Source organism: Bombyx mori, chromosome 19 (genome assembly GCF_030269925.1).
Source record: "Bombyx mori chromosome 19, ASM3026992v2".
Taxonomy (NCBI): domain Eukaryota; kingdom Metazoa; phylum Arthropoda; class Insecta; order Lepidoptera; family Bombycidae; genus Bombyx; species Bombyx mori.
Window position 1 is genome coordinate 2,799,272 of NC_085125.1, and position 17,515 is coordinate 2,816,786.

At 35.4% G+C, this 17,515-nt stretch overlaps 2 protein-coding genes across 2 annotated transcripts; one reads left to right on the plus strand and one right to left on the minus strand.

Annotated features, from left to right (window-relative positions):
- Positions 1 to 4,869: 4,869 nt before the first annotated feature.
- On the plus strand, positions 4,870 to 5,847 carry LOC101747121 (uncharacterized). Its single transcript, XM_004927188.1, has one exon. It carries the CDS (start codon positions 4,870 to 4,872, stop codon positions 5,845 to 5,847), a length of 978 nt encoding a protein of 325 aa, XP_004927245.1.
- A 1,032-nt stretch (positions 5,848 to 6,879) lies between these two features.
- LOC101745382 (cyclin-dependent kinases regulatory subunit) lies at positions 6,880 to 11,414 on the minus strand. Its single transcript, XM_004927176.5, has 3 exons — positions 11,151 to 11,414; positions 10,230 to 10,357; positions 6,880 to 9,191 (listed from the first exon to the last, which is right to left on the minus strand). Exons 1-3 carry the CDS (start codon positions 11,204 to 11,206, stop codon positions 9,136 to 9,138), a joined length of 240 nt encoding a protein of 79 aa, XP_004927233.1. The 5' UTR covers positions 11,207 to 11,414; the 3' UTR covers positions 6,880 to 9,135.
- Between the last annotated feature and the right edge of the window lie 6,101 nt (positions 11,415 to 17,515).

Sequence of the window (17,515 nt, forward strand, 5' to 3'; positions counted from 1 at the left end):
TTTATTATTATTATTATTATTATTTATGACGTTTCGTATACCTACTGTACAGTGTTCGTTGTCACGAACGACTGCGTTGTTATTCGTCGATATGTCGATGAATATTATGTCATTTTTACTGGTGGTAGGACCTCTTGTGAGTCCGCGCAGGTGGGTACCACCACTCTACCTAATTCTGCCGTGAAGCAGTAATGCGTTTCGGTTTGAAGGGTGGGGCAGCCGTCGTAACTACGTGAGACCTTAGAACTTATATCTCAAGATGGGTGGCGCATTTATGTTGTGGATGTCTATGGGGTGCAGTAACCACTTAACACCAGGTGGACTGTGAGCTCGTCCACCATTCTAAGCAATAAAAAATAAAAATAAAACATTACAACGGTAGTCATCTACAGTCTATTTTTTTTATAAAATCACACAATATATTACAATCATCAAATTCATAGTTAACTTACCTCGCCCAGTAATTTACCTCACCATTTCAAGAAAATTATATAGGCGTGTATGATTCATTAAAACACCGCATATTAATAGTATTCAATGTATTCATACATAATTAGGCAAATAATTCACTAAAGAAAAACTGCAATTTTTTTTGTTGCTGTCTATATTTTTTTTAACAGCTTTGACAGATTGACAAGGTCATTGATGCGCACATTCTTATTTGAACCGCATTGCAACTAATCGTATCTTACAGTTTGGCAGTTTGTTTGGCTTGAATTTTCAATTTCACGTTAAGAGGATCCCAGATATGAGAAATTTTTTTCAGGCGGGCGGCCGAATCTCAACAAGATTTCCGCGCCTAGGCGACACGCAGGTTTTTTGTGGTATTAGATATAAACAAAGCATCTTCTCTATTAAAGAGGTTAGGGCGTTTTGTTTTAATGTAATATGACAATAAGCGCTAGATTAAACTGTAAAAGTAATTTTAATTGTTTGAATGACTTTGTCAGAAAATATAATGAAATGTCGGACAATAATGAAATGTGAAAATCGTGGTAAGTATTTAGTAATTAATACTATGTAATAATAAAAACTGGTAGTTTCTTATATATTTTTCTTTGTTAGCAGAGCCCATAGATAGCCAAATAAAACTTACTTTTAAACCGTGAGGTCGTTAATTTTATGTTTAAATAGTCATTAAATTAGTTTACAGAGCCCCATGAAACAACATGAAATTTGCTCCCACTCCTACTTACGTATAGTCGTACTTATTTTCCAAAAATTGTTCAATGTCATTAGAATAGGATCAGATACAATTACATATATACTGTCAATTAGATAAAAAAAATATATTTTCATTTTTGAAAAGATAAATTTTACAGCGAGCAGCGGCTTGGCTTTGTCGTTGGCATTGTTGACAGCCATGAGCTACGGTAACCATTCACCATCAGGTGCGCCACATGCTCGCTAGCCTGCAAGGTTAATAATAAAAATAATCTACTTATTTTTTATATTATCTATAATAATCTACGTATTTATATTATATTAGCTGACCCGCCAAACTTCGTAGTGTCTAAACCTTTATAAAATAAACTTAAAACAAACAAAAGAAATCCGTCCGACGGCGGACATATCCAAGAAAAACAAAATTGTTATTTTTATGTAATTTCGAGCATTTTCATATTTATCTACCTTTTAAACCTTCTCTGGACTTCCACAAATAATATTCCATAAATAATTCAAGACTAAAATTACTCAAATCGGTCCAGTCGTTCTCGAATTTTAGCGAGACTAACGAACAGCAATGAATTTTTATATATATAGATTTATATATATTTTTAAATAACTTATTCAGATTATACCATTTCTATTCTATTAGCCTACAGAGATCCCCTAAGCCACAAAAATCGGTCCTGCGCTGCCTGCCGACGGATCCCCGCGAACCTCAATAGGTCGTCGGTCCGTTTTACCGGAGGCCTAAATATATTATAATATGTCGGAGAAGCCACAATTATTAACACCATCGTCAGACATCGTGGAGGCGAATACGGTGATCGAGCTAAGTAAAATATTGAGTACACCAATCACGTTTGTTGTCTTAGAACAATTTAGAAATAAATCTTCTCTTGACGTTAGCAAACGAAAATGAATGACAGTTCTTAGGACGGAGGCACCGCTCTTCAAGAAGGCTGGTTGGTAAGTGTGATGGCGTCTACGCTCCTCCATCGGCTAGGCTCTGTCGTAGCACGAAGCTAGCCGAGTTCCGACGATACCGCAATCGTGCTGCTAACTCTCGGGAATCGTGCTGCGTTTCATTTAGCTACCAAACTAATGACCGTCTCGGACATATATAACTATATTATAATTACTTCATTATTAAACTTAAATTACGACATTACTATTGTTAAACAAGTATTCAGACCTCGGCAAAATAGATCAGTGTTATAATTGGTAAAATTAAGATTTCAAACAGTTTTATAGTAGTATCTTGCACCATAAACTAGTTTTTTTTTTCCTACCTAAGCTGATAGCCTTCAGAGACTATATCAGCGTCGCCTTAACTAGTAGGTGAGCTCACGGGGCTCTAACCTGATGACGTTGCTAACACGAACCCTAGCAAGAGCCGTGCTTCGCAGAATCTACCACCGGATCGGAAACGCGACCCACTGAGAAGATCCGGTGCGAAACTCAGTGGGCTGTGTCTGAGGGTTCATTTACTCGTCGAGCCCTTCGTCACAAGCGACGGGTTGGACGAGAAGGATGACCGGTAAACTAGTAAAGATACTGGTGATAGATTATGTTGTGAACTAGCACGGGAGGATACCACAATCTCGCTTGTCCAAGTTCGAAAACATTAATTTCTTCGCACCCATAACAAAAATAGTCCTTGATTAGTAAAATAATAATTAAGAATATTAAAGCTCTTTTATTCTAAGTAAATGTCACTTTGCCTGGCATGATATCGAATCGGAGACAACTATTTAAATAAAACTTCTATAACGATTTGAATTACGTCAATAAGAATGTGGACATATAATAATAATTAGCTAGCGGCGGAAAAAATATAACGTAACAAACAAAAAAATCGAATCATTCATATATTTATGGGTCACTATTATGGCGATAATGGCTTACAAATAACAGATAGATAAATATATACTGTCACTGGCTTTTATGTAGGACTATTTAATATAAACACATCCATTTTACATTATACGTGTAAGTCCAACTGTTTATGCGGCGCTCGCTGCAGAAGGCAATTTTTTTCCTTCTTACTTGACACTTAACGTTATATTTTTGGTAATTCAAGCTATATCTTTATAAATTATAGCCTTTGTGCTATTGTAATGTATAAGCTATATTACTGTAAAGTTTCATCAAAATCCATTCAGTAGTTTTTGCCTGAAAAACAAAACATACATCCAAGATACTTACAAACTTTCGCGTTTACAATAGTAGTGGGATTAGTAGGATTGTTCAAAAAACTACAATCAGATTTGAAATATTGTAAATCAATAGTACTTAGTCAACATTTAAATAATAATGTGAATGTATCGGGATGGCTAAAAGTGCCATGACTAGCCTCGATAAAATCTGGAAAGACCGTAATATTCGCCGAGTAACTAAGATGCGTCTGGTTCGTACGTTGGTCTTCTCTATCTTCCTGTACGGGGTGGAGACTTGGTGTCTCAGGAAAAAGGAACGCAAAAAGATTGAGGCGTTTGAAATGTATTGCTGGAGAAAACTGCTACGCATTCCTTGGACAGCTATGAGAACCAATGTCTCCATCCTCGAAGAGTTGAAGGTCACCAAGCGCCTGCTGACTATGTGCCAGGAAAGGATCCGGAGTTTCTTTGGGCACATAATGCGATCCTCATTGCACAGCCTGGAGAAACTCACAATTCTCGGACAGATGGAGGGGAAGCGCGCTAGAGGAAGAGCGCCAGCTAGATGGGTTGACCAACTCAAGGAGGTGACTGGAGGCCAGATATGGGGAGCGGTACATATGGCACAGAACCGGACCGAGTGGAGAAGATTGACATACAGTCACGATCCTCAGCATTGAGGGAACGACCAGAAAGAAGAAAAGTGAATGTTTTTATTGATTAAATAAAAACATTGCGTAACACGCAATTTATGGTGTTTGGTGTAAATTTCATTTCCGTTACACAACACTTTGTACATTGCACTTGATTGAGTATACATAACAGTTGACATTGCATATAACATTACTTGTGTACTGGACAGGTACGGCTATTAGTTTGGGGTACGTTAATTCCACTGAATTACCTATTTCGGCTGCAAAGCAATCACGCTTTCTGATCTAAAGTACGCGATAGCTATCATTCAATTACAACTGACACTTCGAGCTATATTTCAAGCTCATGTAATGGTGTCTATGGGCTCCGATAAGCCTAAGCACCTGGAAGTCTACAATAAGATAGGTAATTTATATGTTAACCTAGACCACGTTATGTTTAGCTTTTTAAGTCAGTCTCATGCATTGTGTTATCTTAGAAACTCTAATGCTAGTAGGATACGATAAAGTCGCTGGAGCTAGCTTTTGTGGCTCTACTAAACTAACTAACCAAACTAAATATCTAATGAATTCACAATAAGCTTCTATTGCAATTCCTTCATTTAAAACTCAGTTCCATTTCACTTATTGTACAACAGATATGGTTTCGGCATTTGTTAAAAAATATTTAAGTGTATGCTCTATATTCCCTTTGCGTGTCCAAAATATCTAAACAAATGGTGAAATGCCAAATGACTTAAAATGACCCAAATGTCAAACAATAACAAACTGAGTTAGTAAAATTTACATTTCAAATGTTTAAATTGCAATGCTGTGTTTGTAACCAAATCACTGCCTACTTCTTCTAATAATTCCTGTCATATAACTGTTTGTGAACAGAGTATTCAACAATGTCATCAAAAAAACTTTGGGGCGAAATGGAAGAAGAAGCTACCGACGAAACCTTACTACAAAATGTTAACTTCAACCCCATAATCGAACTGGGTATGCAAAACATTCCCGAGATACCAATCACAGTGAAGTCTTCTCCAATCGAATTACCAACACCTAACTTAATCACGCATGCTATACAACTCCACTCGTACGCAAGACGACTATCTGCCATATTGGAACAAAACGAAAATACAGTTTTCGACAGCGCACGATTCGATCCCCTAAGCCTGCCACCGTATCCTCCCGAACCAGTTTTGAAAAAGGAACATCCGACGATACCACCAATAAACTTCTCACAGAAACATTACTGTGATTTTGCATGTGGTAAAGGAAACATTATATTGCCTTTTACACCAGAAAGTCACAGACGGGCTTTGAGACAGTGCGCTGCTATTGCTATAGGACAAGTAGGAATACCGACTTGTACAAATACAGCCTTAGATGGTGTCGCAGATTTATTAGACCACTACATGACAAATATGTGCAAATTACTCCGAACAGTTGTGGACAAAGAAGCGAGCGGATTGAAATCAGGATTTGCCGATGCTGTGTCCAAAGTTTTTTCAGATTTAAAAGTCGGAAACTTGCAACATTTTTATGAAAATCGTGTGGTAAGATATCATGCTAGATTGAAAAAAAGAAGTCAGGATTTAAGAGAGCAGTGTGAGGCTATGAGTGTAAGAGACATCACTCCGCAGCTAAAACTTGAAGAGGTTCCAGAACTGCACTTTCCTGCAGCCCTTGATGGTGCCTTCACTCCGTCACTAGAACCAGGATTCCAGATGCTTCACAGTTTAGAACAGGAACAGCTTCAAGGACTGGATTTATTGGATGCTGTAGCGGATGACATAAAAATGGAACCAATGGAATTTTCACAATCTGAAACCACTAAAATACCATCACTATCTCCTACTGCTAAGAAAAAAAGAAAATAATATTTAAAATGTGTGCAAACTAAAATGTTTTTTATTCCATCCCTTAGATACAGTTATAGTTTTAGAATTATGACCTTATTTTCATTACAATGCAATACTATCTATATAATACTAGGTGATAAATGGATCCACTAGAGATCACAATGTGATATGTTGGAATATTATATAATTAATTCTGTTTTGAGCTATAATAAAGTAAAAAGCTAACAGGATGATAAACTAATATGCAAAATTATTGCATTTGGTTTCATATTGGAGTTGCTTTACTCTTTTAATACAAAATGCGTCTTACCCATCTTGAATCTATATAGTAAGAACAAATGTATCAGTATCAGTATTGTATAATTATTGAAAAAAAAAAAATTTGGATATTAAATGATAAAACATTGTTAATTACATTTTAAGTACATGCACACTCTGCAATCCCAAAGTATCGTTAAGAAAATTGAAATGGGTTATCAACCTGCCTATTTCTGCCATGAAGCACTAATGCGTCTCGGTTTGAAGGGTGAGGCAACTGATGTACTGTAAACATGGAGAGTTACACTTTTTTTTATTGCTTAGATGGGTGGACGAGCTCACAGCACACCTGGTGTTAAGTGGTTACTGGAGCCCATAAACATCTACAACGTAAATGCGCCACCCACCTTGAGAAGTCCTAAGGTCTCAAGTCCACAATAACATAGAAGTGTGCTTAGTGTTTTTTAACGATATGTAGTGTAAAAGTTAATACGACCGTTTGCCTACGTTTACCGCTAGGGGCGCTGTTTCAACTGCATACAAATTTAACTTTTATGCTATAGAGAACGTTAAAAAACGCACTGAGCACACTGATGTCACACATCTATAGCCATGTGGCGAAGCCCCCGGCCGGGGCCTCCTAGTGGTACTACTGCTTGGTGCGATGTCTTGTCTCAAAGTTGCTGGCGCCATTTACTTGTCTGGGCTCCGTTACCCACTCAACACTAGGCGGTCCGCGGGCTCGTCCACCATTTTTAGCTATGAAAAAAATAGAGTCACAAATAAAACTAATTTTAACATAGCACCAAAACAATTTATTCAAACCAATAAAACATAATATGACAGCTGCTGCAAATGTGCCGATTTAAAAATTACAATTATTTACAACATGCGACCTTGATTGTCCAATAATAATAACTAAGTCAAATCCAAATCGAATTAAGCCAAACAACATTGTGAATGCAGCAGGATAGGATACTAATAACTATAACTTAATTATAAACGGTGGATTGTTACTGGTGGTTTCGGTTACTGAGGTGTTAAAATGTGCCTCTGAAACTTAACTTACCTACGCAAAATATACAGAAATTATATTCTCGAGCAACATAAAAAAATGTGTTTCCAATCACCCATGATACCTTGAAGATGAGTTATGATAACTGGTGTAGCACTTGTGTTATAACACATGAAGAAATATTTTAAAAACTAGGGTGGTGTTTGTTGTAGTTACAAAATATTAAAATCATAATTAAAATTACTGTACTAAGCCGTAATCACAACACGTTTCACATTTTCATTTCTTTTATATTCGATGTTAAGAATACAGTTTTTGCTGTTACTAACGACTAAGGCGTATATTAGTCGACATTTAAATATTGTGTTAACCACCGTCAAATTTCTTATTATAATCACGAAATTCAATCGTAAAATAAGCTTGAATCACTTCTACGACTCGCGAAAATCGAAGAAAATAGAATGTATTAAAATAAAAAACAGTAAAAGTTAAGACGATTTTGTTTTGACATCAATTATGTATGGAATTAAAAAACTTAACAGTATAAAGATCATAAACGCCCATAATTAATGATTTTAATATATGTATGACACTTCAAATGCAAAATCATTACTTTAAAACTAGATTAGACTTTAATGGTAGTAAAGATTTTTATTCAGTAAAACAAGAATTGTCAGAATTTTTTGCTAGCAAGAGACTAACAATCTAGATTTTATTTAGAGTTGCTTTTTTTATATTGTTATTTAAGTTACTCATTGGATTTTTTTTCACAGCTCGGCCTACGAGAAGGTGTGAACACTAGCCCTAACAAGAGCAATGCTTCACAGAATCTACAACTGGATCGGAATCGCGACCCAATGAGAAGATACAGAACGAAACTCAGTGGGCTGTGGAATAAAATACAATATAAACAAATTGCAATTCTAAATCCAAACATAAGTTTCGGTATTATAATTTGAAAACTGAAACGAGCAGATGGATAAGATCTATTATAAGTGATTTAATTCATTTATTACATACAACATATGCAATGAATTTACAATTCATTTTACACTCTATGACATTCAGAAGATGTACTTTCTTGATTTATTGATAATGGTTTATTTATCAATAATATAGATAATTTTATTCATAATTGTTTACATACCTACTAACACTTTTAAGAACAAAGTCCTCAAATTATATACCGAGATTTATATGTCATGAACGATTGATAGAAGAGTAAATGATTAACATTCTCAGTGTCATACGATTTTAGTTACGATCAAAGTTTATTATAAATTTTATAACCATTCTGAAATTAAATGTGACTTAAGATTTACTTGACAGCTCAGAAGTAGTCATAAATTTTATTACAAACTCGACAAAATATATAGCACGACAGATATGCAAAAAAGAACAAATCCACTATTTAAAACGGTGTTTCACAACGTGGGGCCCACGTCCCACAAAGGGTAATTTGATAATTAAGATGGACAATCATACTAAATTAATATAGAATATCTGTATTAAAACTATGTTGAATTTGTACTTCAGTTGTTTATGTTCTGAAATATTACGCACAATTCTGATAACAATTTCTTCCTGAAATATATAATTTATACCTCAAGTGAACAAATCAATTTTTTTTATGTTAAAAATTAAGTATGGGAGGCATAGAAATTTTAGAAATATTACAGTGGGGCATGGGACACTGATTTAAAAGATTAATTAATTAATTTTATTATAATCACAGACAATAACAAAGGCAAACATGCTTCCCATATTAGGACTGTACCTTGGAAGGTTCTAAACCTGTTTGCCATATGAATATGAAAGTCTCTTAAGTATAACCAGTTTTCTGAGATTATTTCGTTTAGATAAACCGTACACATTTGATTTTTAAAAAAAAAACGCTAATTTATACTGTAGATACTGTTCAGAGCGATTATACAATAATGAAATACAGATAATTATGGGCCCAATTTAAAACTAACTTATGAGAAAATTATACATTTTACAGCTAAATGATGGGACAGAAAACTCATTTCATATCAATTTTTTTCTGGTGGTGTTGTTATCCTCCTTCGGAATAATAAAATATGTGGTTCTGAAACATAACAACAAGGATTTAAGTCTGCACATATTTAAAAATTTTAAGGCAATCTATAAGGTTTAAAATGTATTCAAATAGCAGACCACATTTAAAGCATAAGGCAAAATTTATATCGACGACAATTACTGCTTTATACATAAATGATAGGCAATAACCATATTCGATAAGCAAAAAAAATATATATTTCTAGGTCTATTAAAATTATTTCAATCCTACAGCTAGATTCGTTAAAATAGAATTTTTTTCAGGTATTTCAACTTTAAATTAGTCTAGTCAAAGTTCACGCATTGTCGCTTAGTCACATTTGCCTTTCAAGCGTCGATATGTTCTTGGATTGGAACAATGAATTTAATCAACCTCATATCCTACAGGTATTCGCCAATATTTCTTAACAAATATTACCAACAACCCAGAAAGTAGAACTATACAAAGCAATTAAGATTTCAATTTCATGTTTCAATGAGGATGGTAGCTTGGCCTCTGCTAATCAACTTAAGACCATGTCAGGCCTGTGAACTGATCAATCCACAGATCTAGTGCAAATAAAAAAGGTATAAGATTAAACTGTTGCAAAACAATAATAAATTGATATAATTAAAACTACTTTCACAGTTTAACATCCTGTTACATTGTCATAATTTTGTTCCAGAAGTTCTGTGTGAAATGAAATATAGAGGCCTAGGAGTCTAAGATGACTTTTTTTAATTCTTTAAGATTTGGAATTTGGAGAGTTTGGATTAGATAATTTAGTTTTAGATTGAAGTCACATGGAACTTCAAACAAATGCTTTTTATAGAACGAGATACGTATCTTAATAAACCGATTGTGCAATTTAAACTCAATTTCAAGTATATAATATTATTGTGAACAACGATGGGTGTTAAAAGAATTATTACATGTCATAATAGTTTTTACAATAAACATTGAAATTCATTACTACAAAAATCAATTTTAAATATTTTTATTATTTAATCTGCAATTAACAGGGAAGCAGTAGCATTTTAATGATGACAACAAATTAAAAATACAAACCTGGCTGATGTGTCATATAGTGCACCCAACCTTGACTTTGCTGCACACCGATGCTGCGCCACTCTTGTTCTGACATTAGATGGTTTTTTGGCACTAACTTTACCATCTCTTTTGGTAGTACTACATGTCTGTAATGAAATGATATTGAACCATTAAATAATTGTAGACAAGCACATAAAGAGCACACTATTATTACCTGCAGTTGTATTGGCAACTTTTTTCTATCTATCTACCAATGGGTTCGAGTGTATTCTGGGTTCTCCTTGGTTCATGAATGAACTCACAAGGCTTAATCTGAGACGGTTTGTTAAAGTCAATTAACAGCAGTGCTTCGCTGAATCTACCATTGGATCAGTATTACGATCCAGTAAGAACGCAAGAAACTGCTGTGTGTGAGGTTTAATGCGGAGCGTTGATCACACTTATAAGATGACAAGGCAGTGGAATGAAACATAGTTTTTACACATTTTTTCTATATAAAATTGTATACAACTATTATTTCTTTTTCTAAATTCAGATTATTTTTTTACCGAATTTTGTTCATTTGAAGCCGAGATTTAAGCGTGTAAACTTTCCGTGCTAGCGTAATTTAATTTAAATTTATATACCTTTAACAATTTCACTTATATCCATATAAATGTATCAATCATTTTTCTAGAAGTATCATGGCACAATTTTAAAGAAAAATATCTTCTAGGGTTTAGGAATTAGGATCTGTACAGTAAACATGATTCGTACGTGGTTCGGAGGAAGTAACCGGTTCCTTTTGATTTGTATTAAGGACAAAGTTTAATTTTTATTTAACCATTACATACACTTACCCAAATATTTCTTCGCTTACATTAAACCACATGCACAGATGTAACATTAAAATTTGCATACAATGATACAATTACAGTAATTAGTAACCTTATAATTTACCTGTATTCATGTTCTTCGTCATAATATTTTTGGGAATAATAAATGTCTCTCGACATGATGTCACGCAACAGATTTCGACTTAAAAATATTTCCAAGCTGCGGTTTCCTTAATTTGATCCTCCCACGTAGATTACTAGCAATTCGATTTAAATCACAACCTTTCAACAATACATAAAACGCATTTAACAAAACAGCAAGACAAAAACTTTGGAGCTATTCTGAATAAACTTGACAAAGAACGTTGATCAACGAATTTAAGATTCGAAAAATCATGGGTACCAACATGCTGATAAATCCAAGAAAAACCGATAATTCTGTCATAATTGTAAAATACTCGACTAACGTTTTTTAGCTATAAGTGCGATATAAGAAAAAACTTTTTTTATTCAATTTATTAGGTTTCGAGTAGTATAGTCATAAATATTGTATGTAATAACTATGTACCTATGTTATGTACTATAGTTATTTTAGTTACGGTTGATTATGGTGTTATTCGTCGACATTTGAATGTTATCAAAAAAATGTTGTACTAACTACCTACCTACTTACAGTCTATATTTCTTTATGTACAAAATATTTATTGACGTTCAGTGCTTACTGTGTATATTAATTACGAAATTGTATATTAATGCTATGTTTATTATAAACATTATTTAGAAAGGAATTAATGCATTTATTTTGAGTTACATATTCTTTTAAGTAAAATTAATTTCTAAATCAAATCTAAAATGGGTTCACTAACAAAAATATATTCAAACTTAAATGTAATTATATTTATGAGTATATTTAATATATCAGCAGCCATTAAAAATGTAATCATCCCTCCTTAAATACGCTTTTTTTAAGGGATTTTATGACCTGGTAACTGAGACCTTTAAGTCATGTCTTATTTTAATTTATAATAATAATAATAATAATAATAATTTATTTATTAACCATGATACATTTACACATAACAGTTTGCTAAAAACTCTCCACACTAGGCACTGCCTGTCTCGTGGAGAGTTTTTTTTACAGGAGTATCTTAAAACTAGTAATAACGGTGCTGAATATACAAGTAAATCAAAATAGTTAAGCGAAACATTATACATATATATATATACACACACACACATATACATATACATATACATACATACACATACACATATATATATAAAAAGAAAAGGAATAGGTGTAATGATTTTTACCATAAGTACGTGTTTAGGGTTACTTAATGCATTTCAGAAAGTCCTCCGAAAAAGAGTAGGACCAATTAAGCAGTTCTTTTATTAACTTTCTTTTAACTTCTTCGTAATTTAGGTTAAGAATTTTGTATTTTTTATTGAGTCTGTTATATAAGTAAGGTTTCATGTAGGAGCTAAAACGACGAGCAAAAGCCGTCCTAACTGAGGGCGTCGGGATTATAGGAGTGCGTTTTGTAGCAAGAACTTTGATGTTGGTAATTTTAGGAACTTCTCTGTGGTAATCAAGGGCTGCCCTAAGGATAAATATTCTTCTCACGCTCAGGACCCCAAATTCTTTAAAGAGAGTGTCTGTGGGATACCTAAATTGTTTCTTTAAAATAGTTTTCAATACTGCTCTCTGAGCTCTTTCAAGGGTAATTAGATGAGAAGTGGCTGCTCCGCCCCAGGCCAGGATGCAGTATGAGAGTATGGATTGGCATAGGGCGAGGTAGATGGATTTCAATATGTTTAAACTTGCTACGTCTCGGAGCAACTTAAAGGAGAAAATTAATTTCCGGACTTTAGAAGTAGTAGAGCCTATATGCTCTTTAAATGTAAGTTTTTCATCGATAGTGATGCCTAAGTATTTAGTAGAACTAACTTTTAGTATTTCCGGACAATCACATGGAAGAATTGGTGTAAGGAAATTGTTTTTTTGGCAAGAATGTATCGCTAGAGATAAGTTTGGAGGTGGGGCTGATTTAACTGTTTTGTGAAAGCAGATGTAATTTGTTTTTAATGGATTTATAGTCAGTAAATTTTTATTTAACCAGTCAGCAACTACTTGAAGGCCTTTTTGTGTTGTAGTTTGGAGCCTTTCCCAGGAGGACTCGTGGAAAACTATGACAGTATCGTCAGCGTAATTAATTATGTTCGCATTGTCTATTTTAATATGTGACAGACTGTTCAAGTATACCAGAAATAGTGTAGGTCCAAGAATGCTACCCTGGGGCACTCCGAAGGAAACCGTAGAAAAGTCACTGATGTGGTCTCCTACCTTTATACATTGTCTTCTACCTGTGAGGTAACTTGAGAACCAATTAAGGCAAAGTCCTCTAATTCCAATGTTTTCTAATTTGCGCAGAAGGATGGGAACTGAAACGGTATCGAAAGCTTTTGCTAGATCAAGAAAGACACCCAGGCAGCATCTGCCCTCCTCGATATATTTACAAACAGAGTTAGTGAGAAGGCAGACTGCTTGCTCGGTTGATTTGTGCTGGCGAAAGCCATATTGCTGCTCTGAGATTAGGCGATTAGATTCCAAGAATGCTGTTAATTGTTTGTTTACGATTTTTTCAAGAAGCTTAGAAAATGAAGTGAGTAGGGATATGGGCCTGTAGTTTTTTGGATGATCGGAATTGCCTCCTTTGTGGATAGGGATAACCAAAGCTTCTTTCCAGGTTTCCGGAAAAATGCCCGATGAGAGACTCAGGTTGAATATTCTAGTCAATGGGGTTAAAATAAGGGTTTTAATACGTTTTATGAGGTAATTTCCGATTTTGTCTAATCCTGGAGCGCTTTTGGTATCTAGTTGTGAGATTAACTTTTCTACTTCATCAGTATTTGTAGGGTGGAAAAATAGAGATTGTGATGGGGATAATGAATTGTTGCTTTGGGTAGCGAGGGAATTCTGAGATTCGTTTGTTTTTGTGAGAATATTGTTGGCTAGATTTTGGCCCACAGAGGTGTAGTAGCTGTTGCAGTAATTCAGCGAGTCCTTAACCGTTGAAGATATGTTGCATAAGTCAAAGGTATTGCTTTTTTGTTTCGAACAATGGGTAATGCGTTTAATAGTTTCCCAGAGCCTTTTAGGGTTATTCTGATTAGATATTAACTGGTCTTGATCGTACTCATTTTTAAGTTTGCGGAGAAGGTGTCGGTAAAAATTTCTGTAGCGTTTGTAGGCTGTGATTTTGGGATCGTCCTTGGGACAGTTTCTTGCGTCTAAATGTAATTTGTCTCTATGAACCGAGCATCTGATTAAACCTGGTGTCATCCACGGCTTTGAGGGCGTCATATTGGCTTGTGAGCGACTAGTACTCACCCGTTTGGAGCATTTCTTTATGACGGTGGTCAGGATAGACATAAAGGAATTTGCCGCGTCTGTGGGACAGGATGATTCTAGAATTGTAGACCAGTTTGTTGTTTTCAGTTCTGATTCGATAGAGTCATAGTCAAGTTTAATAAGGTGTTTGATGCGTTTCTGGGAAGGCTGATGTTTTTTCGCAAATCCGATCATTACAGGATAGTGGTCCGTTACGGACGACAAACAAACGATGGACTCACACTGAACACGAGTCTTTACGAATATATGATCAAGTATAGCATTGTTCCTCGTAGGGATGTCGATTGCTGACCTATATCCAGACTGAGCCAACAGGTTTAGATATTCAGAACAACTATCACTATCGTTAATGTTGATATTCATATCTCCAGCTATGATTGAGCATTGAGAACTAGCCATATGAGTGATTACATCAGAAAGTGAATTTATAAAGGCGTCTCCGTTTCGAAACGAGGGGGAGCGATAGATTCCCAATAACTGTAGGACATTTGGAATGTTCACTAGTAAGCAGTTTGCGTCCATGAGCTCGGGTTCACTGACTACGGCTCTCCATGTGTCCTTAACGTATATGACTACACCACCGGATTGGTTAATATATTTAGTAGAGCAATGTGACGTATAGCCATCCAGTTGACCTATAACTGAGCCTTCTTTGATCCAACATTCAGTTAATACTATGGTATCGTAAGACGTGTTAAGCCTTTTCAGTAAAACTAGAAGACCGTCAAAATTACATTGCAAACTCCTAATATTTAGACTAAGTATTTTAAAGTTAAAGGGGCATAAAACATTCGCGCACTCTTCAGCTTTATCGATTTTGTGGCACTTTATGTTAAAAGAATTGTCAATGTCATTTATTACTTCTAAGGAAGTCATGTTGACTAAATGAATTATGTGTGACGTTATAGGTAAATTTAAATTCGGCCACGTTGTATGTATATATTACGAGTGTTTTGAAGAGAGTTCGAATGTACAGCATAGCATTTTTGAAAGCGTGAGATATTCCAATAGTATATATAATGTTTTGATAAACCATAATATGATTAGACCTGGTCAGCAGTCGCGTTGGTGATTTCCGGGCAAGTAGTAGATGCGCGAAAAAGTCTATCCAAGTCCTCCTTTGATCGTATGGTATAGACTGGATTTTTTTTACCATCGCCATTTGGAGCTTTTCGTATAAGGATATTACCATTTCGAACCCAGCAAAATTTATAAATATGTTCTTTTGCGAACCTTCTCGCTTCACCGAAAAGCTGCCTATTTGTTTTGGTCAGTCGTTCATTAAAGTACAGCGTAGATGACGTTCCACTGATGATGTCTTTGGATGTTAGCCCACGTCTTGTACCTGCGGCGGCAAGCAGTTCATCTCTTTTATTTTTGCGGGTGAATTTCGCGACAACTGGTCTTGTTGTGGAAGAGGATGATGGTGCAGATTGCCTCAACCCAACTCTGATTACCTGGTCGATATCGGTGTCTTGCAGCTCGACTCCTAATTTTTTAGAGGTAGTTAATAGTATGTGCATTAAATTTTCGTTGCTGTTTTCTGGAATGCCGACTATTTCCAACTCATTACGTAACTGGTGTTGCTCATGCGAGTTAATGGTTTCTTGCAAAGAGATTATGGTTGTTTTTAAATTTATAATCTCCGCTTCTTTTGAGGTAAGCCTGTTTTCGAAAAAGGATATTTTTTGCATGAGGTTGTCAGTTACGGACGATAGTTGAGTTTTTACGTCCAAGACATCTTGTCTCAGTAGCCTTATCTCGTCGAGAAGCGCCGATGTTGAGGGTTGGTTGGAGCCAATTGGACTTTCTATGTAGGATTTCGGGCGGCTTCCGCGCTTCCGGTTCACGTTGTCTTCTGAGATCGGGCAATTTAGGGTACGGATAGGTGTGTTCATGTCACTATTTTTCGGCTTTGTGCATGTGCAAGACGGACATACCCATAGTGTCTTGTATTGTTCCGATAATTTATGAAAATTATCTGTTGTTATGTTGAGGCAGTTTAGGTCATAACACTTTTTGCAAGCTGAGCATTTCATAAGGTGCGGTGAGTTAATGCACGTACCACACGCGTAGCAATCCGTTGACATCTTCACATTTTCGTATTGGACGTAGGTATCACGGCAGTGTGTGTCGATAGCGCGCGCAGGCGAGTGCGGGTGGGGGCACGAAGAGCAGGCGGGGTAGGCGATGCGATCGCGCTGCGCGTGCCGTGCGAAGCGTGAGTTTTAGACGGCGCGGCGTGTTGACAATTTTTAAAAGACAAATTTTGATGTGGAATCCAAACAGTGGCACTAATTGTAGTTTGAAATATACAGTAGTCACACTGGCACTATTAACTTTGACCCAGCTCAACTCGATATACAAAACAATAAGTTTTATCACTGGTTTTCGATTTAGATTCGGAGAACAAACGGAATGCACGACTGCACTATTCAAGCATTCCAAATATGTCTTATTTATTATGTGTCAAATATGTCTTATGTAATTTATATTCATATTTTTATGAAAAATTATATTATGGAGTGAAATGAAATGAAGATGATTAATTTGAGACATTAATCAACTGAGATGAAATTAAATGAAATGAAATGGGATGAAATATAATCTCAGTAAAATGGTGGTCATTTACTAAGATTATTTCAATGGACTTTTTGGAGGATCCCGAGAAGTTACGTCCAGCGGCTTTGTTTCATTTTCCCACATTTGTGCACTTTCACAGATACTAAACAGTTAATAAACCACCATTATTACACATTTAAACCCGAAGAAACACTAAATAAACAAAATAAAACAAATCACACAACTTCACTCCTCGCGTTCCCGCCAAAAACTCCTTAAATACGCAGTATTGACACCGGTCATAGATTATATCCATAATGACACCGGTTGTGACGTAGGTAGTGTAGGTACGTGAACAGATAATATAGGTTTCATACTTCAGCGGAACAGATACCTAACTATATTATCTTGTACTTTTGAAGATGTGACGTAGCTAACCGCAGTGCCGCAATATTTAAAGCAGTCTAGGAGAATGCGGATTCCCTTAGCAACAATTTAAATCAAACACAAGC